At 39.3% G+C, this 25,545-nt stretch overlaps 1 protein-coding gene across 1 annotated transcript in view; it reads left to right on the top strand.

Moving 5' to 3' along the window:
* Window positions 1-11,463: 11,463 nt before the first annotated feature.
* EFR3B (EFR3 homolog B) overlaps window positions 11,464-25,545 on the top strand; it is a 149,053-nt gene continuing 134,971 nt past the window's right edge. Inside the window, exon 1 of the mRNA XM_087959730.1 lies at window positions 11,464-12,167. Within this exon, the coding sequence (XP_087815856.1) occupies window positions 12,161-12,167 (7 nt within the window). The 5' untranslated portion in view covers window positions 11,464-12,160. The remainder of the gene's footprint in view (window positions 12,168-25,545) is intronic.

Raw genomic sequence — 25,545 nt, 5'->3', positions numbered from 1 at the left:
CCTCCAGCCCAAACACACTCCAGCCAGTTACCCAAATAAAACCTAGCTTCCTAATAAATAGTTATCGGCCATTCACAAGAAACCAAGCTGCACTAAGAAACCCCAATGCACAAAACACAATGTTGCCAACCAATCAAGAACACAGCAACTCAAAGACCAATAAAAACAGACCTAGACTCCCAGCCAATCAGGATGAGGAAAAAACCATTCAAATAAAGCAGAAAGCCAGCACCAAATTCAAACAAAAATGGCTGCCAAGCCTGACACACAAGATTAAAAAGAACCCAATACACAAGCCTGAGGATGGCAGATGAGATTCTGCCGAAACGTCACTATAATAAAAGCACAATATTAAGACATGGAAAAATACTCGAAGAAACCTAAATATCATACAGGTGTGTGTGTGTGTGTGTGTGTGTGTGTGTGTGTGTGTGAGAGAGAGAGAGAGAGAGAGAGAGAGAGAGAGAGAGAGAGAGAGAGAGAGAGAGAGAGAATATTAAAGAGCTGAGCCTGCTCTTTCACATCCTAAATTTGATGAAACATGTTCTGCAATTTTCTATAGAATATTGTAGGTAATTACATTTTTCATTGAAATGCTAATCAAAATGTTCAAAAGACTAAATCATGGGTGCAAAATGTGAGACTGAGGGATGTTGGAATGGACAATTGTGAGTCAAAATACAGAAGCCTATATTCTTTTATTAAATCTAGGAGCATCTTATTTGAGCAAAAAGTAATCTATGGGAATTTATTCAATACATGGCTAATGATCAGCTTAACAAAAAGTTATGTCAGAATGACCTGTTCATTTGAAACAAGCCTAATGAAAAAAGTCAGGGCAGAGTGGATGAGAAAATATTCCATTCCAGTTCAACACTATTGTATGAACGATAAGCAAAGAACATCTGGGACCACAAAAGAAACATGACCCAACAATCAAAACCACTCATTCTGATGCATGGACACTTTGTGGAAAGTTGGAATCTGAAGTTAAATCAAATGCACCATTCTGTTTTGTACATGAAAAATTAGAGAGAAGAGGAGGAACTAGTTCATTCCAGTTTTTTTTTCATTTGAAATTCTCTATCAGGAAATGGTGGCTTGGCCATCCTAGTCCTATTGCAAATAATCCAAAGGCAGATAGAGCCTTGTGACCCATTGTTCCAATGGCAAATGACATTTAACTACATGTCATGGGAGTGAGTATGAACACTATGTATGGATGAAGAATGATGAATGAGATTAAATGAACTGTTTTTCTGTGTTTAACTTCTCCGTTACTATCTAATGCTAATACAACATTCAACCTGTCTACAACAGGAGAATATTAGGAAACATTCCTTTAATCCGATCAAGGCTCAGATTCTTCCTTGCTTACCCTGAGAAGACAGTAGATCTCTCTGGACAGTCTGGAGACTAAAACATAGGATGAATGGTTGCAGGAACTGGGTAACTAGTGAAAAGAAGGAACAGGGGAGATATGTTAGCAGTATTTAAATATTTGAAAGGCTATCACAAAGAAGAGGGGGTCTATTTTTTAAAGTACCCAAAGGCAAGACAAGAAACAAGGGATGGAAACTAATCAAAAACTAATCCAACCTAGAACTAAGAAGAATTTTCCAGAAAGTGAAAACTATCAACCAATGGAATGGCTTGGCTTCAGAAGCTGTGGATGCTCCATCACCGGAGGCTTTTAAGAAGTGATAGGACAGCCATCTGTCTGAAATGGTATAGGGCAGAGGTGGGATTCTACCAGTTCGCACCTATTTGCTAGAACCAGTTGTTAACATTATAAGCAGTTCAGAGAACCGGTTGTTAGAAGAAATTACTGGCCTAATCCTATAAGGAAGGCAGGAAGGAAACATTCTGGTGTTGCTTACAGAAACTGCCTCTCCGTTAACCCTTATTACATTCTTGGCAGGACTAAACTTCCTGTCTCTGGAACTTCTCTGGAGTTTTTTTCCCCTCCTTTGCTGGTACTTTGCTTGTATGGAGTGACCATTCAAAGTTACAATGGCACTGAACAAAGTGACTTATGACCATTTTTCATACTTACGACTGTTGTAGCATCCCCACAGTTACAAGAGGCCAGGCGAGGAGATGCGTGCCTCGATGTGAGTGATATTGAGTTGGCCACACCCAGCCAATAACATGACCACCAAGCCATGCCCACCCAGTCACATGACCACCAAGCCTCAACCACCAATTAAGCCACGCCCACAGAAACGGTTGTTAAAAATTTTTGAATCCCACCCGTGGTATAGGGTCTCCTTCTTGAGCAAGGGGTTGCACTAGAGGACCTCTAAGGTCCCTTCCAACTCTATTCTATGTACTATGTTGTACTGGAATTGAGAAATGAACTAAGGAGCAATTGATTTGTAATGCTGACTCAATAAACCTATACAATCATCATTGAAATGCATCCTGTTACCATCTAAGATTGGTGTGCCCACTGGCAACAAAGATCCAAAATTGCTTAAGACTAGCTACTTTAAAAGTGCTGTACATTTGGCTCACCAGCATTTCTTTTGCAGCCCCCAAAGTGTGTAAATCAAATATTTCAGCCTCATTTCTTTGCATCTTTGAACAAATTGGGAGTGCTAAAGAGCAAGTGTCCTCCCTTTACATTCCCTGAAGCACCACAGAAAGGATCCAGGCCCCATCTACTAACTCCTGGATCCAACTAGATGTCCTGGATTTGTATTACATAAGGTGGATGGAGTGATCTTGTGAACTAAACAGACAAATGATGGGAGCAGAAAGTAAACTACCTCCTAAGGAAAAAAAAATGAATTAAGATAGCAGAAGGATTAAGAACATACATTTGAATATTTTAGCTTTTCAATTTCCCTTCTAGCCAGTAGATAATCTGTGGATCACTCCAAGGAAAAGGGATAATAGAATGAACACATATAGAAGAGAACTCAAGGCCATAAACTGCTTACAAATTCATAAAAACCAACCAAGCTCTTTTGGAATCTCTGGATAACATATGGAAGTAGAAAGCAGAATCAGTTATCACAGTCCCATGGATTAGTGATTGCCGGGAAAATTATGTAATTTGCATTTAAATATTGTAGAAAGTTAGCACCCATCCCTCTCCTAGAAGAATGAAATATTTTGAGAAATATTAAAAAGGCAGAATATTATATTTCCCTGGAAACGTGCTTCTTTTTACAGGCAAGAAGCAGACTTACTCTTAATAGCCCCCATCTTTCTTAATAGCCGTCAGCAGATGTCAGCATTTAAGAGATAAAGAGATAGCTAGCTCTATTCATAAGCAAATTCCCTGCAGCAAGATCCGAACAAAGGTAGGATTAGTCCTTAGCCACAATAGGCATTGCATCAGCCAAACTTCAACCAAACCTGGGAGTTGAGACAACTACAGAGCCAGCTATGACCCCTACAACAGCCAATAGAATACATGTTCTTGCACAAGAACAGGAAGCTCAGGTTCAAAGCCCAAGAGAAGGTATAAGTACCTCTCACTCTCAACTCCATGAGGTCAGCTGACCAGAATCACAAGTGCTTCCTGGTTCTGCTTCATCAATAAACAATCTTTCCAATCAGCCTCCATGTTTCCAGTGTCTTCTCCCAACTTGGAACTGAACCAGATGGATAAAAAATAGATGTCCTTTTTGCCAACCAACTAACAAACATATGCAGGAAATACACAACAATAGTAATGCAGGACTTCAATTATCCTTATACCAATTGGAAAACTAATTCTGCACCAAGTGAGAAATCAAATAAATCCCTAACCAATCTAGCTGACAACTTTGTTGTCTAAAACAGGGGTCCCCAACCGCCGGTCCGCGGACCGGTACCCGGCCGCGGAACAAGCCTTACCGGGCCGCTGGTTGCTGGGCGCCATCTTTTTTGGTAAAAAGCGCTTCCGGTGAGCTTTTCCGGTAGAAAGCTCACCGGAAGCGCTCTTCATAAAGATGGCGGCGCCTAGCGCTCGGTGAGCTTTTCCGGTAGAAAGCCATTTCTACCCGAAAAGCTCACCGAAGCGCGTTGGCGCCATCTTTTTGCGAAACAGCGCTTCCGGTGACGTCACCGGAAGCGCCTTTCATCATAAAAGATGGCGGCGCCCAGTTGACGCCGGTACCGGGCCGCGGCGCCCAGCTGATGCCGGAACCGGGCCGCGTCGTCGAAAAGGTTGGGGATCCCTGGTCTAAAAGGTAGAGGATAGAACTAGAGGGACAGCCATACTGGACTTAATTCTTACAAACAGAGAAGAAGTAATTGAGGGAGTTGAAACTGCAGGAATCTTGGGTGAGAGTGACCATGTCATACTAGAATTCAACATAACACAAACACAAGCAATAGAACATAATGACACCAGAGTCTTGGATTTTAAAAGAGCTGCTTTCAATTAACTCAGAGAGAACTTGGGAAAGATTCCATGGATGAAAATCCTAAAGGGGAAAACAACTCAAGAATCTTGGGAAACTCTGAAAAGTATAATCATAGAAGCCCAGACTAGCACAATACCACTGAGAAAGAAAAACAAGAAATCCAAGAAGAAACCAGCATGGCTGCACAAAGATCTCTCAGGCAAATTGAAAGAAAAAAAAGGAGAAGTACAAAAAATGGAAAGAGTGACATACAACTAAGGCAGAATATCAGCAGATAGCCAGAATCTGCAAAGATGAAGTCAGGATAGCAAAGGCTTAGAACGAACAAAGACTTGCAACAAAAGTCAAAGATAATAAAAAAAAAGTTTCTTCCAACATATAAATAACAAGAAAAAAATCAAGGAAACAGTCGGTCCACTAAAGAGAGAATATGGCAAAGAAGTAACAGGCAACAGAGAGAAAGCAGAACTGCTTAACTCATTCTTTGCATCTGTCTTCACACAAAAAGAAACTATTGCTCAACCCACCAAAAACATACCTGTAAAAGACAGACCAGAAATAAAAGTTAAAATAAGCAAAAAAATAGTAAGAGAACACCTGTCTGATCTTGATGAAAACATATTGCCGGGGCCTGGTGGATTACATCCCAGAGTTTTAAAGGAGCTGGCAGAGGTCATCTCAGAACCACTGCACCATATCTTTCAAAAGTCCTGGAGCACCAGGGAACTATCAGAGGACTGGAAAAGAGCTGATGTGGTTCTCATCTTCAAAAAAGGAAGAAAAAAAAACAGACTCAGGAAACTATAGAGCAATCAACCTAACATCAATACCCAGGAAGATACTGGAAAAGATAATAAAAAAACAGATCTGCCAACATCTAGAAACAAGTAAAGTAATAACTAGCAGTCAGCAAGGTTTGTTAAGAACAGATCATGCCAAACCAATCTTATTTCATTCTTCAACATAGTGATTAAATTAGTAGACCAGCAAAATACTGTGGACATAATATATTTAGATTTCAGCAACACATTCAATAAAGTAGACCACAACCTACTTCTTAGTAAGCTAGAAAAAAGTGGAATAGATAGCACCACCACTAGATGGACTCACAACTGGCTGACAAACCACACTCAACAAGTAGTCCTTAATGGGTCTAAGTCTACATGGAGGGAAGTAAGCAATGGAGTGCCACAAGGTTCTGTCTTAGGCCCAGTACTCTTCAATATCTTCATTAACGACTTAGATGAGGGACTAGATGGGGAACTTACCAAATTTGCAAAAGATAGTAAACTGGCAGGAATAGCTAACACCCAAGAAGATAGGCTCAAGATCCAGATGGATCTTGACAGACTAGAACACTGGGTCATATTTAACAAAATGAAATTCTATGTAGAGAAAAGTAAAGTCCTACACTTAGGCAAGAAAAACCAAAAGGACACATATAGACTGGGTGAAACCAGGCTCAATAGCAGTAACTGTGAGAGGGATCTTGGAGTCCTAGTGGACAACCAGCTAATATGAGCCAGTAGTGTATAGCCGCCGCCAAAAAAAAGCTAATGCAATCCTAAGTTGCATTAACAGAGGGATACAATCAATATTAAGTGAGGTACTAATACCACTCTATAAAGCCTTAGTAAGACTACACCTAGTTTTGGTCACCACATTATAAAAAAGATGTGAGACTCTAGAAAAAATACAGAGAAGAGTAACCAGGATGATTAGGGGACTGGAGACTAAAACATAATGGAGAATGGTTACAGGAACTGGGCATGGCTAGTCTAGTGAAGAGAAGGACTAGGGGAGACATGATAGCAGTCTTCCAATATTTGAGGGGCTGCCACAGAGAGAAAGGGATCAAGCTATTTTCTAGAGCACCTGTAGGTCAGACAAGGAATAATGGATGGAAACAGGATTTAACCTGGAAATAAGGAGAAACTTTCTGACAGTGAGAACAATCAACCAATGGAACACCTTGCCCTCGGAAGTTGTGGGAGTGCCATCACTTGAGACTTTCAAGAAGAGATTGGACTGCCATTTGTCAGAAATGGTGTAGGGTCTCCCATTTGGGCAGGGGGTGGGACTAGATGACCTACAAGGTCCCTTCCAACTCTGATTATGTGTTATCTGATATTTCTTCCAACAATATAATGTCATTTCCCCCTTTTTAATTAAAGAACAAACCAAATGTTATTATCATTCAAAACTCTTTGTCCTCAAATTTTGTCATGAAGTTCACTGTCCATTTAAAAATTATCATACATGATAGATTTGATCAAAACTGCATATATTCATGGACATAATATATAGAATTGCCATATTTCAGGGAGAAAAACCCTTCCTTTTTAGGATCCTGTAATCCCTTAATTTTTGGTAGAAACAGGGCAACTGAATGAAGCTGAGTGATTACTGGCCGGATACCACACAGAGTTCACAACAGATATTTTTTTCTTTGCAAACTAGATCAGAAACATCTGCTGCTACTTAGGATTAAACTCTCAACTTTCCAAGTAGCAGGTGTCTTCACCACTAGGCAAAAACATGTAATAGATGTCTCCTCTAAAATATGTACATAGTTCTCTTAAAAATACAAAGTTATTTATTTTTATTTGATTTGATTTATTTGATTTGTCAATCGCTTACAAGATAATAGATATAAGTATAAACATGAGTAAGAATACAGTAAATAGGTACGAATAAATGGGGACAATAGGACAGGGACGGTAGGCAAATGAATTTGACATATTTGCAAAAATGAAGCAATCCAAATTAACAGATTCACCCATTTCTATGTTGCATTCATTTTTCTTTTCCAGCAGCCATCAGAGAGAGCAGGAACTCAGAATATCCAGGAGATGGCACTCCAAGGCCAGCTGTTTTTCCTATACTGAGACCTAGCATCTGCAGTATTTACTTACATCAGTGCATATCCTAAAAACATACCCTAGTCAATCTTGTTGCCTATTGGTGGTTTATATGATCCTAAATCACATCCTCTTTAATGACATGAAGACTGCTTGAATAGGTTGTAAGCCAAACACTAAGTTCTCAGCTAGTTTCCAGAGCTCAACTATTGAGAGATTGATTCCATGTTGATTGATTCCAACAGCTGCTTACTGTTTTGGCTAGTATCAGAAAGAGATCTACTTAGCCATTGTGGTTTACTCAACAAACTGTAGTTAAGAATCCAGACTGTGAAAATGTTATGTTAAGTGTCACTGAGACAGACTCAATCCCAAATGACTATATAGAAAAATGCTTGGAATTTCAATCTTACAATTCTTCACAAAAAAAGACATCTCAAACCAGCGGCCAATCTTTATTTGGTCCAGGACTTGTGGCCTGGTTCTTCTTACAATCCATGGTACTACTCTGAAAGCCATAATCGACCACAATAAAACTATGTGATTTGTATGGAAGAGATTACCTGTATGGAATTCTGTACAGGTAAGCAACCTGAATGAAATTGATAGAGAAGAATTGATTGTAAACATATGAATTATTGCAATCAATGAACCAGTCAAAAACTCAGAGAAAAATTGCTCTGTAGATCAATATACTTTTCTACTGAAAAATTGGTCTGGGCAGGCCAGATGAGTTCAAATCTAAGGAAGGGCTAATCTGACCACAGCAATGACTCAGTCTGCAATATTTGCTAAACCCATTTACAGTAGTATTTATATAACATGCTATTCCCACATGAAGAAACTGGTTCTGGTGAGTTGTCAGCATGGATCTTAGACGGATTGTGTCAGCTCCCAAAATGAGTACCAGGATGGGAAAATGGGGTTAAATTGTAGGTAGGAACCACTCTTCCATTCTGCCTGTCACTTGTTTTCTAGACCAGGAGAAAAAAAAGTGCTATTTTAAGGGTACATCTTGTTCTCCCCATTTCTTTTACTGGTCTGAAAGAAAGGTGACAAGCAGAGCAAAGCAATGCAATTGCCTAATTACTATAGCAGGAAAAGTGAGGAGAATTGAATAACTGACAGCTAAAAGCTGCTTCTCCCTTTCTGTTTTGCAGCCTTTTTTTTTTACATATCACCAGCCATCTTCTTGAAGACCACTAGACATCTGTCAAAAAGCACAGTTATCCATCACCTCCATTCTGCTGAAATGCCTGATCTAGAGGGGGGGGGAGTGCATTCTGCCCAATAAAGCGAGATAGTAACCATCCCCATTTCCCTGCCATAAGCACCTGATATGCACTTTCTGAGGTAAAGTGTGTAGTATTTATTGTATGGATGTATTCTGTCTAGTAAAGTAAGCAATCTCTTGCTTTACTAAGCAGAATGAAACCTCCCTGTACCCCTCCCAACACCTGCCAGCCACAAGCATTCCAGTGCCTGATCTGCAGGAGGCAGGCAATTCTACTATAAGATAGGAGAGGGAGGATGCTTTGTTTGGTAAATCCGCCTCCTTTCATGTGAATAGAAGTGATCACTTCCGCTTGGCAAGTTCAATCTGTCAGAAGTACAAATACAGAAATATACAAATGAACATAGAGATATAGATATCAGCAAGGTTGGGAGCAAGTTTTAAGAGAAGAACCAGCCGTTTGTCACAACACACCTTCTCCCTCAGAAAAAGCAATTTTTTTTTTTTTCCTAATAGCACCAGAGCATGGGTGTCAAACTCGCTGCATCACGTTCCCGTCACGTGACCTTTTTCCCTTTGCAGAGCTGGGATGGGTGGGGCCTGTGCGTAACACATCTGGGTCGCCCATGGGCCACCAGTTGGACACCCCCACTCCAGAGGATTTCACCAATCACTTTCCTTAATTTGTCTCAAGATAAATTTATGGGGACAGCATCAGTTGCTAGCCTTGTTTCTGAAGCATAAGAAGACTCACAATGAAGGCAGCACCCAAGTATGCTGGTACTTTTGTGTTGTCAGTGGATGGAAGGACATCTCATTAAAGTGTCTCTGAAAATCTCTACATCATCCAATGAAGTCCTTCAGCATTTCCAGTTCCAGCTGAGAATTAGCAGGATAGAGAAAAAATATGTGTTTCTGGCATCAAGTGTCTCCTTATTATCTCAGGCTTTTAATTCAGTAAGTTGATATGCTCCTGCTTTGTTGAAGCTATTTCTTCTTTTTAATTCTAAAGCCTTTCTTGAAATACTACCTAGTTTCTGATTACTGCTGCTGCTGCACTAAAGTAGTTTATAGAACTACTGGGACAGTTTAAAATCATTTAAATTACATTATTTCAAATAGCTTAAACTGTTAACAGCTTCAAGAAAAAAATAAACATTTGTTAAAATTCCCTAGCAAGCAGGGTCAGACCTGATTAGTTCTTGGATGCGAGATTACCAGGAAACCCTAAAGCTAAAGACTAGATTGGAAAGTTGAAAACACTTCTTGGAGGAAGACAATGGCAAACAGCCTCTGTATTACAAGAAAACTATATGCCATCTCAGTTCATGCAGTCTCAAAAAATCAAGGACGGTTTGAGGGAGCCTTTACTTTTATAATGGGATGACTTAATATGCTTGTTCAGTTTATGGAAATAGTTAAGCTTTGTGGCAATTGCCACAGCATTGTGATTTTCATTTCTTTCTTTTCTGGTTTACTTTTAAAAATGTGTGTGATTTACACCCCAGTGTAAGTCCTCCCAGTGATTTATAGGTTTTTTTTTCCCACAATGCAGCCTTCAGCAGCTTGTCCCAGATTAACAGGGTTGGAAGGGACCTTGGACCTTCTTGTCCAACCCACTGCTCAAGCAGGAAACTCTATAACATTCTGGACAAATGGCCATCCAATCTCTTCTTAAAATCCTCCAGTGATGGAGCACCCACAATTTCTGAAGGCAAGCCATTCTACCAGGAAAGAAGTTTAATAACTCCCTTTTCAGATTTCAATCCAATTCATCTTTTTAGCCAGAGTGATGGTTTGATGTTCTGCTTGGGTCATATTTAATATAACTCCTATCATATATAGATTCTGCTTCTTGTGGAAAGAAGGGAGGAAGGAATTTTAAACATTTTTGCTGTCAGCTGGGCTAGAACAGAAGAGACAGAATTCTTGTCAATTTCATCTATTAAAAACACAAAAACAAACACAGGTCTATTCTGCACTATTTAATCTCTGGTTCTATAGTAAACTTTTTGTGTAGTGGCAGAAAACATAAACAGTATTTGTGTTAACTTCTAGATAGGGTTGGATTGAGGATAACTTCATGCATCCTTGCCCTCAGAAATAATGGGTGAATCAAATTCCCAGTCGGGGTAAACTGGAAATGAGGCTATGCCTAGATGTCTTCTATGGTCATCTAACATTGTTCTGCCAAAATAACAATCATGAGAACAAATTTAAAACTGCCACAATAGCTACGAAGAAGTTCATCATTACAGATTTACTAGTGGCCCTAGAGCAGGCTTTCAGTTCTTCAGATAGCTTCTAGTAGGTTGAGAGGTAGGAAGGAGACTAGACAAAATCTCAGCTGATTATCTACTTAATATTTGTGCAATGGTTAATTTGGAGATCCTATAGTCTGAAGCTCCAATTTCATCTGTCTGCCCCATATTAGGAATGCTACCCTTATCTCCAGATCATGGTCTCAGATTGGATTCTGCCACACCCAGAAATGAACTATTCAGCAAACAATTTAAGTAGGTGGTATCTTCCCCATCTTCATTTGTCCCACCAATCCAATATAAAAGTAACTATCTAAAATTCATACTCAGAGTTGATTAGCCTCTTGATTAGTTGACTGCCTTTTTTAAAGAGGAAAGCAAAACATGTCCCCTCTGTCATTTACTTCCTGCCTTGGCTGCCAGCTTTCAAATGCTTGCATATGCAGGGACAACTGGTCAGCATTAGCTGACAGCATTTCTTAGATATCCCTTGTTCTAATAATAAATCTGCATTCAATCTCCTTGGAAGATCTGTCTGCCTCGTCCATTTCTGTTAGGGCCTACCCTCCAAATGAGGAGACTATCATAGTTCAGGTAATTTTGACTTTCTGTGGGTGCTTATCTCCCAAGAGATATTAAGACTTTGCTCCAATTTCTAGTGACTTGCTCTGTGTCTAGGTGCCAATTTCTTCCCTTTCTTCATTGCCTTTAAACAAAGCAGGAGATCACCACTGAAAGTTTGCCTTCTGGAGCAAGCTCAGCATCATCCAGTCACTGCCCTGGAAGGAGGATTTGATGTTTGGATAGATGGCTGGATTCCTCAAGACCCCTGCTTCCACTGACAGCTGCTACCCGTGTCCATGGAAACAATTCTGGGCAGCCCAGGAGGAAGGTAGAAACAGACAGCCGAGGGAGGAATCTGATTTACAAAGGATCACACACTCCTCCAGACTCTGGAGCCCATGGCATGGTAGCTAGCAGTCATTCAGGGTCAGGGTGTGAGCAAGTCACAGGGACTTTAGCATTTTGGGCAGAGAACAAGTAGGAAATAAAACAAGAGACAATCCTCTGATCTACCTACCAAATAAGGTGAATTTGGGAGAACACCAACCCGGTCCTCATCCTCTAGCCTTTATTGAAAGCATAACAGGAGGTAAACAACATAATCTGGAAGGTGTGAGCACAATAACAGCAGCAGATGGGTATGAACTGTTTATGAGAGGCTGGCTGTGAATCTTGAAACGTGTTCCTGAAAAAGGAATATTCATCAACTCTGCCATCTTTTAAGGGACAACTCCAGTTCCTTACATGTCTGTGATCTTCCCGAGTGATCCACTTACCTGGTTTTATTCTCAGAAAACCCTCTCAGCACTGACAAGAGCTCCAGAAGTCTGCTAGTCAGACTGAAGTTCAACAGGAAAACAGAGATACTTAGATTCCAGAATGACAGGTAAGCAAAAAAGAAAGGGAGGGAGGGTGGATTGCTACAGGGTAACACATCCAAAACAGAGCTGAAATATGCTCATTTATTTATTTCTGTTTATAACCTTGCGAACTGCTATTTGAGATTATTTTTTTTTAGTAATGTGTTAAATTGCATTAATTTTAGAGAGCCTTATGAAATGCATGTCCAATTTAGACTGTATGTTCTTTAGAGGGCAATGGGGGTGAAGCAGCTTATGTTTCTCTACAAAGTTCTAAAGGCAATGGAAAATATGTTTTTTAATATGAGAATCAGTAATTCTCCTATTAGGGTAGATATTATAAATGTAACATGATACCTATTGTTTATTATTCATCCAGTATTTTTGAATTTTCACAAAAACTGCAACCCTTAAAATAATAATGAAAATGCTACAGCAGCTAAGAGCATGACAACACAGTCCTATTAATGTCTGACTCAGAATTAAATCCAAAGGAGTTCAGTGTATTTCTTTGATGCTCGTCTATTCAGTAAAGATGCTGCAGTTATAAAACTGTAGTCAAAGTCCTCTCATCCTCTCTTTCTTCCTCTTCCTCCTCTTCAGAGCAAGCTATATTTTCAGGATCGGTAAAGATTCTAATAAGTTAATTATGCATGAGAAGGGGTGTAGACAATATTAGGATAGTAACTATGGACTGAGATGAGATCTTCATTCACCAGATTGTGCTACAATGTGCATTTTTGTTCACTTTTTTAAGGGAAAGAATTGAACCATTAGTTGAATCAGGAAGGTGACGCTAGGCCCATATGTTGGGAGGAATGTGGGTGTGGTGTTAGGAAGCATATAGCAGCTTTGCCAAAATAGAGAGGGAGCTTCTGCAAATGTTTCTGAAAAAGACCCAGACCTGTTCTTTCCTATTTGTCAGTTAGGAGGGAATAATTTGCAGCACAACAGTTTACAATTGTATTATAAACAATACTAGGGGGAAACCTCTTTCTAATAGTAATATCAATTAAGACAGTTGGAATCAGTTACTGGATGTGGTTATGCAAAAGCCTAAAGAGAATATATGTATCCATGTATTCATAACTATGTTTTTACTTATACCTATTATCTTGTAAACAATTGACATAAATAAAATAAAATAAAATAAAATAAAATAAAATAAAATAAAATAAAATAAAATAAAATAAAATAAAATAAAATAATAAAATAAAATAAAATAAAATAAAATAAAATAAAATAAAATAAAATAAAATAAAATAAAATAATAATAAAATAAAATAAAATAAAATAAAATAAAATAAATCTATCAGAAATGCTTTGATTTGCATTCCTGCACTGAACAGGGGTTTGGTTTCAACAAGCTAAATGATTCACAATTCCATGGTTTTATAAGCCTAGGAAAAATAGCAGCAGACAAAAGTTAAATGGAAGAAAATAAAATAGAAGAAGAGGTGAAAAGTTTGCACAATACTTTTCAAATTGGCATCCTTCAGACATGTTTGATTACTATCCTCATCTCACACATTCAACATGGACCATGGGCTCAAGGATAGGAGTTGCAGTTCAATAAAACTAGAAAGTGTCGGGGAAGTTAAACTGTTTTATGTTGTTTCATAAAGTCTTTCAACTTTGTTAATCCACACGTCTTATTTGAAGATTCACTTTCCTGAATATGCAAATCTCACCTGATGCCAAATATGTCTTGTACTCTGCCAATTTTCAAAAATGTGGTTTTTGTTGTTGCTGTTTTATTTTATTTTTTTAAAGCATTTCATTGGAAGGGATTTTTGTGGGGGAAAAATATAATAAAATGTAACAAAATAAATTTCCTAGAAAGGGATCTTCTAATTGTATCAGCCTTACAAAGAAGGACAGAGAGGAAACCCAACCAAGTAAACAAGTTCTACTTTATTGAAAAGCTACATTAATAGAATCTTGCAAATGTAAAAGCACAATTCTCCTATCTTCTTCTTTATAACCCAAGAAACTAGGAAAGGTTCATTCCAACCTTCATGCCTACCAAATATCCAGCTGGAGGTTATGCTGCCTCTTAACTGACCATTCCCTGAGCTATATCATGTTCATGAGCAGGATTTCGATTACCCTCCTTTTTGGAAACTCTCTCTATTTTTAGGGATTATATTAGAGTTAATGGGTGTTTGCTGCCTCACAATGTAGTACACCGTATCACCAATAGGTGATCAGGCTAGTAAAAGACTTTGGGATGTCATACAAGAGTTTTGGGTGATGCATCTTGTTTTACTGCTTTGGATAATCTCTCTTCTCTAATGGGGGGGGGGGGGTATTACACTGACCTATTGCTCTTTAATAGCACTAACTCACATAAATGCTTCCATCAATCTTTTGCAACAAGGCACTTTCTAGAACACAATCAATCTATTTTTCCTAGATTTCCCAGATCTACATACAGCCCGACTGAAAATATGCTAGTTCTTTAGATGCTATAGTAGGCTGCATTTTTAATGATATTTTTCTATTTAGGTTCTGTTGCGGCAGTATTCAGATATATAAGATGATATTTTCTCCTTTTGTGGACAGGCAACAAAAGCCAAATAATTTTAGAACCCATTTGAATCTGCAGCTAGTGAGGTTTGAGAGTGGCTGAGGTTGGTTCATTGCTACAGGCTTCTGTGTCTCTTCGCAGATGACTCCATCATAGCTGGGTGAGCTAAATAGGAGAACCCTTGATTTTGGCATACTAATGGCATTTTTACCACTTGCCATTCAACTGCCATCATTATTTGTGACTAAAACTGATTAGAGGGTGGTATTTTTTTAATGTTGCCTTTTCTTTGTTTCAAGTGACATTTGTAAATCTCAAAACTGGCATCAAGCACTCCTCCTTAGTTGCACACTCGGTGGAAGTAACCCCTGTTCCATGCATATTAAAGTGGAGTTGTCTGTAGAAAATGGACAAATTATAGCAAGTCCTACCTCATAGCAATGTTAGTGTGCAAGCATCTCCCTTATATGCCTAAACTGTGATCCTCAGATGCCTCAAATGCTTCTTGCTTGTTAGCCAAAAACAGGACAGCAAGACCAGCTGGCTAGTTTTCTGCTAGTAATTCCCAATTACCAGTCAAAAGTGTGTGTGTGTGTGTGTGTGTGTGTGTGTGTGTGTGTGTATTCAGTGAAATCTCCTTAATTTCTCAAAACAGATTTAACATTGTTTCAGCTGGGAAACTGAGCATCCTATATCAAGTTAAATCCAAAAACTTCTAGAAAACTTCTGAGTGATTGGCACTCAAACAAATCTATAGGCACATAGAAATAAACCACATTTATGCACTATTCAAAAGAGGCAATCAACACCCAAATAATCTAGAATTAGCACCAGGAACAACACCAGAAAAACAATCAAGCAGAAAACAAAATCTTAATCAGGGAACTACCAACTCAGACAAACAATCAAGTAGTAAAGAATACAATAGTCTAATCAAGGAACTACCAAGAAGAAAACAACACCCCCACCAATACTGAGAGAGCAGGCTAATATTTATAGTACAACAAACCCCGCTCCCTTTAAGCACTGAAGATGTTACCTAGCTGGGTAACAAAACAGCTGCAAGAAAACAACCTAGCTCAGAAAGCACCAAGGATTCCACAATTCAATTCTCTTCCATGATGATCTTCAAGCCCATTTACCTAGAAATGATTTCAGAGGCATTAAATACATTAGTGTGAATTGCAGCTTTAAAAAGGTACAAACTGAATGCATGACAAACGTGTTGTTGCTCATTATATAACCATATGAAGAAGACAGCTTGAGTTTTCCAGAAGCTCCAACTGTCCCAATTTTCTGATCATTTGCACTTGCTAGTTCTGCCTCTATTTTTAAATATCATTTTCACAATTTGTGGGCGATGGGAGATTTCTAGTATAATTCCTCTTGGTGACTCAGCAGCCTCCATAGCCCTTTAAAATCCTGGCGCAGTCCAAATGCAGAGGCTGTAAGTCCCATAAAACCCAGCCAGGCTGATAAACATTTGAATGCAGTGGGCAGCCTGCCTTCCCACACATGGTTGAATTGTTGCTGAGGCCATTTCTCATGAAAACAAAAATATATTAGGGGACTGGAGGCTAAAACATACAACGAACGGTTGCAGGAACTGGGCTTGGCTAGTCTAGTAAAGAGAAGGACCAGGGGAGACATGATAGCAGTCTTCCAATATTTGAGGGGCTGCCACAGAGAGGAAGGGGTCGAGCTATTTTCTAAAGCGCCTGTAGGCCACACAAGGAATAATGGATGGAAACTGAACAAGGAGAGATTTAACCTGGAAACAAGGAGAAATTTTCTGACAGTGAGAACAATCAACCAATGGAACAGCTTGCCCTCGGAAGTTGTGGGAGCGCCATCAGTTGAGGCTTTCAAGAAGAGATTTGTTTAAGTTTTCTTTTAATATATATTTCATCCAGGTAATAAAAGTGGTTTGGATGTCATTGGCATCTGCTGGGGATGAGGTCGAAATATGCAACCTAGTGCCTTTGGTATAGCAACTGTGCTCAGATAAAAATCTAGGCCTTCAATTGTGATATTGCATTCAGTGTCTTTAGATTTTCACCCCGAATGCTGCTGCTTTGAAATCTCGAGCTCACTGTACCTAGACCAGGCTGGCCCATTCTAATGTCCTCAAAACGTATTGGACTGTACTTCCCATATTCCAAGCTAGCAAAGCTTGGTAGTTAGACGGGATGGAATCTGTGGTCCAAGGTATATGTAGAATGCTAGGTTGAGGTGAGCTCAGGACAGAAGCCAGGGTTTTAAATGTTTGTTTTATTCATTTAAACCAGCTAAAAAAGTTTACATGCCCCCTAAAGGCAGCTTTCATAAAAGATTATGCAACATTTGCCTTTCAGAATAAATAAAGGTACATTTCATAAAATGTCACATTGTACTCCTAGCAATAATACCATTTTTCATCAAAAGTAGATTTTATAAAAATCCAGTGACCTTAATAGTTCATTTCTATTTATCTCTCCTGCACAGGAGTTACCTAGGGAGAGGCCTTAGGCTTGTGAAAGTTTCCCTATGATCCCAAGTAAACTATTTAATGCTATATCAGGCTGTGATCAAGACAAGGAACAAGCTGGAAACGTTTCTCACCCCCAAAGAGGGCTGAGTTCGACTTTCTACTTAGCCCATCAATGATTAGGTGTCTGGAGGCTAAACCAGAGGTGGTATTCAGCCGGTTCTGACAGGTTCTGGAGAACTGGTAGTGGAAATTTTGAGTAGAACCAGCAAATACTGCCTCTGACTAGCCCCACCAACCCCATCTCTTCTCTGCCTCCCGAGTCCCAGCTGATTGGCTGGGTCTTCTTTGGTTGCCCTGTACAGGAAAACGGAGCTGGAAAGCAGGTTAGTGGGGTGGGGAGGGAATGGGGAGTTTGCAGTATCCTTCCCCTGCCACACCAAGCAAGCCATGCCCACCAAGCCACACCCACAGAACCGGTAGTAAAAAAATTGAATACCAGCACTGGGCTAAACCATATGATGAATGGTTGTGGGAACTGAGTATGTCTAATCTAACAAAGAGAAGGACTAGGGGTGACATGATAGCAATTTTCCGATATTTGAGGGGGTGTCAGAGTGAAGGAATTGACCTGTTTTCCAAAGTACTTGAGGGCAGAACAAGAAGTAACGGATGGATGATTATCAAGGAGAGATCCAACCTAGTATTAAGGACAAATTTCCTGATTAAACAATTGATCAGTGGAACAGCTTCACTGGAGGTTTTCAAAAAGAGATTAGGCAGCCATTTGTTCAGAATGGTATACGGTCCTGCTCAAGTAGGGGGTTGGACTAGAAGACCTCCAAGGTCCCTTCCAACTCTGTTATTCTAAGTTCAACCTCCCGTACCACCCACAGCTTGCCAAGTGTTGGATCTACCAGCATCATCTTCTCACTCATAACCCCTTGTAAACCCATGTTTACTAGCTTTGATTCTAAGACACTTTAAGCCATCTTAAAACCTTCAGAGCAAATGCTCTCCAGTGCTTTGATCTGTTCAGATAGCAGCTCCAGCAATGATTGGCTATAACAACTGGCATGTCCACTCCTCTTCAGTGGCTGATCCGTGGCTCGTGCAGCCATTTCATCCTAGGCTACTGGGCTGCTATATTTTCTGGTGACCAGCTATGGCTGGGTTTTTCTAAGCTTGCAGATGACCAGATGTTCCTCCATTTAATCAATGAAATGCCATCAAACCTAGAAGCTCGTGTGCTCCCTTTAGCCCTTACAATTCCCAGTGGGCACACTTTGGATTGCTGCCCTGGCTGAGAAGAAGTATTTTCCCCTCCCCTCCCTTATTTAAGGTATTGCAAAGCTTCCCTTCTGCTCCCCTGCTTCCCCTCCCCTCTCCCTTTCCTTTCCTTGTTTTTTAAAAAAAAAACATTTTTAAATTGAAAGTTAGGACTGTTGCTACTCCGTTTCTATGAAGCTGAGCTACGAGTTCTTCCTTGCTAAAAGTTTCTATAGGATCTACGGAGGAGCCTAGGAAAAACAGTATGTTCCCTATTGCTTGGATTATAGTATCAAAGCAACAATGATGTCATGGGGTTTCTGTTCCATGTGTTCAAATGTCTAGGAAAACAAAGGAAAGACACGGAGACGAGTGAGAAGGGCTCTAAGGGAAAGGAAGACACTGGGAAATCCCCTTATCCAGACAGAAACAAGCATCCCTGACTGCAATGCATTACCCAGAGTCTAGTCCTTTACATGGAGCAGATGGGAGAAAGAGGCACAGGGAAGGCAGACATCGATCAGTGGTGGGATATTTTATTACCGGTTCTGTGGGCATAGCTTGGTGGGTGTGGTTTGATGGGCATGGCAGTGGAAGGATACTGCAAAATCCCCATTCCCACCCCACTAACCTGCTTTCCAGCTCCGTTCTCCTGTGCAGGGCAACAAAAGAAGACCCAGATAATCAGCTGGGACTCAGGAGGCAGAGATTAGATGGGGGCGGGGCCAATCAGAGGTGGTATTCCGAACTACTCAAAATTTCCACTACCGGTTCTCAGAACTACTCAAAATTTCTGCTACCGGTTCTCCAGAACTGGTTAGAACCTGCTGAATACCACCTCTGACACCGAATCATCTAAAACTGAGCTTGCATTTGAAATGCTGCCACGGCAGGAATTCTTTCCCGGTGTCTTTTCCCACTGTACAGTTTGCTTATCAAAAGTTCTTGGATTCCTTTGTTGTTTATTAATTAGTTGCAATGAATGTTGGCAGGAGTGGTGGGAAGCAAGAGTGACATTTAATCTTTGTGCGGCATGCTGGTAAGTGACAGACACCAGATACCCACAGACACACACACAGAAACACACACGCACACAAAACACATACACACACATACAAAGCAGCGATGATCAGAAATGGCACAGCGATATGTGTGAGCCTGAGATAAAATTTTAATTTAATTTAGCATCTAGGAGTGAGATAAAATAAAATGATAGAACAAAAGAAAAGAAAGATGACCAGCAGCAGCAATGAGTACAATGAGTACAAGGTCAGATTGGGAATGAGGGTCCTAGAGAAAATCTGTCTTTGTGGTTATTACGAGCCAACATTGTCTTGATGGCACATAATCGAAAATAAAATAAACACTTAAAAACTATTCCGTTCATTTCATAATGGGGTCAGACTATCTCCAGAGCCATTTTTTAAAACTAATTACATTGGCCTTTTCCATCAGATCTGTCAATTAAAGAATTTTGACTAGTGGGGTCTGGGGACAGAGCCATCTCTTCTGTTTCCCTTGTCCTTCTTTCCCCAGAGGTGAGGTCGGACCCCAGTCTCCTGCCCTTTCAGAAGTAACCCCCTTGGGCAGTCGCTTCTGAGTTGCTTCTTTTTAACTTTATTATATTCCTATTTTAACTGCCTCCCTGTGGCAGGTGATATTTAATATAATATATATATTACATAATATTTATGTTTTGGTTGTACACCATCCAGATTTCCTGTGAGTGGGATGGGCAGTTTCTAAATTTGATGCATAAATAAATAAAATGCATTTTGTCCTCCATCTTTTAGAGCTTCAGCATGGACTGTATCCAAGATGCAGGATGGGCTGAGAGCATGGAAATGACTCAGGATGTTCAGGTTGTACTCATCAGTTTTGAGCTGTTGTCTGTAGGAGTGAGAGAGACATTTTTAGACTTGGCTTCTTGCAGCAAATATTTTTAGCTGACACTATTCACTTTTGTAAGCCTCCAGAACTTATTCTTGGTCTAAGAGATGGCTGTCATTTGTCCAAGCCTCAGCCTGGACAGGCTAAGGCCTGGAGGTACAAATATATTAATCAAGCTAGGGATCAGATTCTCTGACAGCCTTCTTCCGTAATAAGAAACAGAAATGTCTCAAACTTATAGAATTTCTTTGTTCATCAGTTTCTCAATTTCTGGGAGACCTTTTGCTTATATTGCCAAAATGGCAATGGTAGAACTTAGAACCTCAGTCGCATTCCTAGCAAGTGTTATAAAATTGTATACATTATTTTCTTAAAATGGATGATGATAATATTCTTGAATTACATCCTCTTAGAAAAATAATTGCAGTATTCCCATGTGGAGAGAATCTATCCTTTGGAAAGGAAGATCAGGGTTTTTAAAAGTTAAATTAATTTCAAAATAGTAAGATCTCTTTAGAGTTGCTGAGAGGACCGTAATGGAAACAAATGTGGTTTTTCTGATTAATCCTCCTCTGGGGGGATTGTCTTAAACTCAGGGTATTCTTACTTTGGGGTGTATATAGTATAATGTATGTAAATATTACTATTAATAGTTTCACTAGAAAATTATTCCCTGTCGTGGACAGCTTAATCCTACCCATTATTACAGTGAGACAAAATTATCCAGAGAGAAGAGGCATTTTTTTAAATACTTGGATGACACAAGTATTTTTACTGTTGTAAAAAATCAGAGAGGAGCTGGCCAGGGCAATCTAGAAGTTGAAATTCATATGTCTAAAAATTGTCAAAGTCGAGAAATATTGGTCTATAAATCCCAAAGGTGCTTTTTTCAGGACGCAACTGGACTTTCTGGTTTTTCTTTGAAGACATTTGGCTTCTCATCTTCAGCTTGGATGAGAAGCGAAACATCTTCAAAGAAAAAACAGAAAATCCAGTTGCCTCTTGTGAAAAAGTACTTTTGGGACAACCATGACCTGGATGACTGAGAATCTCCATAGACATTGGTCTATAAGCGTAACTATAAGCTCTCAGTGATGAGTAGCTATTAATATAGAAACTATTTTATTGGGCTCATTAAGAATTGGCTTATTTTATCTGCCCAACAACAGTGTGAGATTTTACACTGCCAAAGTAATGTTGTTTGGGTATTATAAAAACTTGCCATTTCATTATTACATTCATCTGAGAATCAGTGACAACCCAGCAATCCCTAAGGCTGAATAAAGATTTACATGCAGATCACCTCAGTGACAAACTATGTCAATTATCCGCTGTATTATTGCAAGCGAAGATGGCAGATGCCTACTGGATATACAGCATTCACTTTTTATCTCACAATCTAATCTCTGGCACATTTGATCTCAATCACTGACCTTCTCATCTAACCACACTCTGCTTTCATCTTACATCAAACTTTAGGGAGTTCTTTAGGGGAGGGTTTAATTCTTTAGGGGAATTGTTTTGGTCTTAAGGACCCATAGACATTTGTATCCAATTTTTAATTATTTCCCTAACCCATCTTGAACTAGAAGGAAGACAAAGACCATGGCCTTGGGACAGGTATATATTTGAATTCATTAGCTCTATATTCCCTCAATTTCAAGGGAAATCAGATGAAAGATTTCATCAAAAGTCTGGTTTTAATTGATTGATCAATAGCCCTGAAAGGCAGATGTCTGAGTCATCATTAATTTCTGCTTAATAATACAAATCAGCATCTTGCTCAATGCAGTCAGTCTGACAAGACAATTGACAACATCTGTTCACAAGTGTCACTTTGGACACCTCCCTGACACAGTTCACTCCACGTGACTGGCCTGCATTGTGTGCTCCATTAACCTGGGTGGGCAAGATATCAATTGCATACTCTTTGTATAATTCTAAAGGGATTATACTGCAGATATATTCAGAGTGATAGGCATAAATAACAGCTAGAGGGAAATCAAGGTTACAACCAAACTAATTGGAATGGTGAGCCCTCCTTGACTCTATGGGCAAAGTGCAGCTTTGTAGCATCTGTTTTGTTTGTTACTAGCACCTCTTGATCTACCAGCTGGAACCAATTGCAAGATAGGATCTCAGTGCAATGGATGTGCACTTGCATTAAGAAACAGACTTTTTCCGGATCTATGCTTAGCTAAAAAATATATTTTGGTTACTGTAATAGAACCAATAATCCTCTCGCATAAAAATCATGCCAGGTTCAAAAGACTTATTAGGAAGGAAATGTTTATAGGTTGTATTGGGTCAAAAACTGTGCTGATGTAATCTAGATCATTCTCAGATCAGTGATCAAACCTAGACTTTCTTTTTGGCCATATATTCTTGGTAATCTTGCCACACTTTGGGCAAGCGTCTAGTCTCTTACCTAAACCCAAGCATCAGGAAGATCTATTCTAGCTTCTTTTAGCTGAGGCAACAAAAGGATCTATTTTCTTCTTTAGTGCTGTTTTCATTACATTGATGAGCATCAGTCTCTTTCAGCATTAGGTGGATATTCCGGGAAATAACAAAGGAAAGAAAAAGGAAAGAAACTGAACCTGCTGTCAATAAAATGATTATTTGCCCTGCTACCATGTAGGCAAAATGATTATTTGCCCCGCTATCAGCTGTACGATATCATACCAGGCTGGGGAAAGGTTTGCTATAACATAAATTAGCATCCTCTTGTTTGGCAGAAAACAACACAAAAAGGCTCATGTTTAACGGTGCACAGCTTTTGTCTGTAGGTTTTAATTTTTCTTAAATATAATATTATCTAATCCATTTAGGACTTTCAGATCCAAATTGCACCATCTTAAAACAGATAGCCATTATTACCACTGATGAATCTCAATGAAGTTTTGAGCAGAGTTGGTGTAGCTGTGGTTTTTGAGAAAATAGAGTACTTACAATTTTAGTTTACTTCCTTTTCTATAAGCCATGGTGGTGCAGTGGTTAGGATGCAGTACTGTAGGTTACTTCTGCTGACTGCTGACCGACTGCAGTTAGGCAGTTTGATTCTCACCGGCTCAAGGTTGACTCAGCCTTCCATTCTTCTGAAGTTGGTAAAATGAGGACCCAAATTACTGGGGGCAATATGGTGACTCTGCAAACCGCTTAGAGAGGGCTGTAAAGCACTGTAAAGCGTTATATAAGTCTATCTGTAGGCAGAGGAAATGAGTCCACTTTGTGAATATGATTCCCCCTGTAACATTTAATTAATTCAAATTGGCACATTGTATTACCAATAATGGCCACAGGTGTAGACTTGAGGGTTATGCTGATCAAGCTAGTTCTGAAAGGACCATAATTCTCTGCCTCACCCTGCATTTTGCTTCTTCAGGAATCCTGGAATTTTGACATTTTATTTATTTATTTATTTATTTGATTTGCCAATTGTTTACAAGATAATAAGTATAAGTGTATACATAGTTGTGAATACATGAAATGGGTACATATAAGAAAAATAAAGAATAAGGAAACATGGACGGGAGGGGCACGTTACTTGCCCCCCCCCCCTACCCTTAAGGGGGCAAAAGTTATAGGTTAGAAATATTGGAAAAGACTCCTATTTACACTACATCTGCCATTCAAAGAAGATACCACTTGGCCAACCGAACTTGATATCTGCAAGCATTCATACCAAATAAGAATTATGTCTCGTGTGTGTGTGTATTACTTATAATTATCTAAGGTCACTTATGACAGATGGGTGGCTATATAAATCATAATCATTAATTAATTAAATCCACAAGATAATGTGTAGGAAACATTTCTCTTTGTTTTACAGTAAAGGTTCAGGTTCTAGCCTTCATGATTACAGGAACAAAAAGAAAAATGAGATACAAAGTTGCTCCACTCAAGGGTAAACCTTTGTTTCCATCTCTTCTAGAAGCATCACCTCCAACAAACAGCAACTAGTCAAGGTCACTTTATACAAGGCGTTTTGCTAGTCCTGATTTCTTAGACCATTCTGCATGCAAAGTAGGTACTTTGCCATTGCATGTTTGTTAGCAGTGAACAAAGTGCTGAGTATTTCCCAGGAATATGTAGTTCAGACATATATTCTAACATGTGCAATCATCAGTTTCACTATTTGTTTTCTACCAGCAGCGCTCTACCGTTCTTATCTGCCACTTCACTTCCTGGAGCTCTTCAGGAACAAACAGCTTTCCTTGAATTAGCCACCAGGGAGAGATTACTCAGGAGCAATTCTCTCTAAGACCACAGCCTCCCTTTCACCCCAAGAGTTGACAAAAAACTCTGAAGAATTGCCCACCAGAGCCTCAAACGCTCTCTGGAAACTCAGTAATCCTATTAGATGCCTAGGATAGATTGATGGCATATATGTCTTCTCCCTGTGCAAGTTGGTGGCTTTGTTTGTTTCTAAAGCAATCAGATGGTGATCTGACTATGATAAAGGATAGATTTCAATGTTTCATCCACACTCAGATCGCATTGCATCTGCCTAGTGACAAAAACCAGATCAAGTGTTTAGCGTTCTGCATGAGTCAGATTCTTAATATGTGTAAAAGTGACCTTGGGGAATATATGAGGGAGCCACTAATGGGGAGTGGGGAAGAACAAGCAATTATTAATAGACTGGACAGTCCACAGTTAAAAAGAAGCATGAGAAAGAAACTCAAAATAACCCCACCTTGATTTTATTTGCTGAAAGATAGGGCAAACATGGATACGCTTTCAAAATTTTGTTATTATATCCTGAGACAATAAAGTAGCATTCCTGGGATCCCTCTCTGTCTGAAGGGCTAACATGAGCTCAAGAACAGAAGAGAATGGAGTGTATATTACTGAGCAGTTCAAGCTAGGTTTGGTTTAAGTGGGTAGCTTTGTGGAAGTTTAACCATTGTTTTGGCATTATTTTAGCATGTTGTATGAGCAAGGCCCTCCTTGTAAGCTCTATAATATGATTTATGTATGATCTTATGTAAACACATAATGAAAAAATCTGACATTTAGCATGTTGGCTGAATCCAGGAAAAATGCTCTTTGGCCATTTATTTATTATGAATAATATGTGTGTGTATCCTTGTATATGTCTATCCTAAGATTCAGAAAAGGGTACAACAATGAAAACAATTTCAAAAGACATTTAAACCAGATGCAATAATAATACATGAAGGCTCACCAATCTAGACAAAAAAAGCCCTTTTAAATAAAATAATGCCAAAAGATAATAATCCAG

The sequence above is a fragment of the Notechis scutatus genome, chromosome 1 (genome assembly GCF_049901735.1).
Source record: "Notechis scutatus isolate UNSWTSFEM ecotype Mainland chromosome 1, rNotScu1.2, whole genome shotgun sequence".
In the NCBI taxonomy this organism is placed as follows: domain Eukaryota; kingdom Metazoa; phylum Chordata; class Lepidosauria; order Squamata; family Elapidae; genus Notechis; species Notechis scutatus.
Note: the sequence above shows the minus strand (reverse complement) of the source record. Positions and strands in the feature narration are given on the sequence as shown.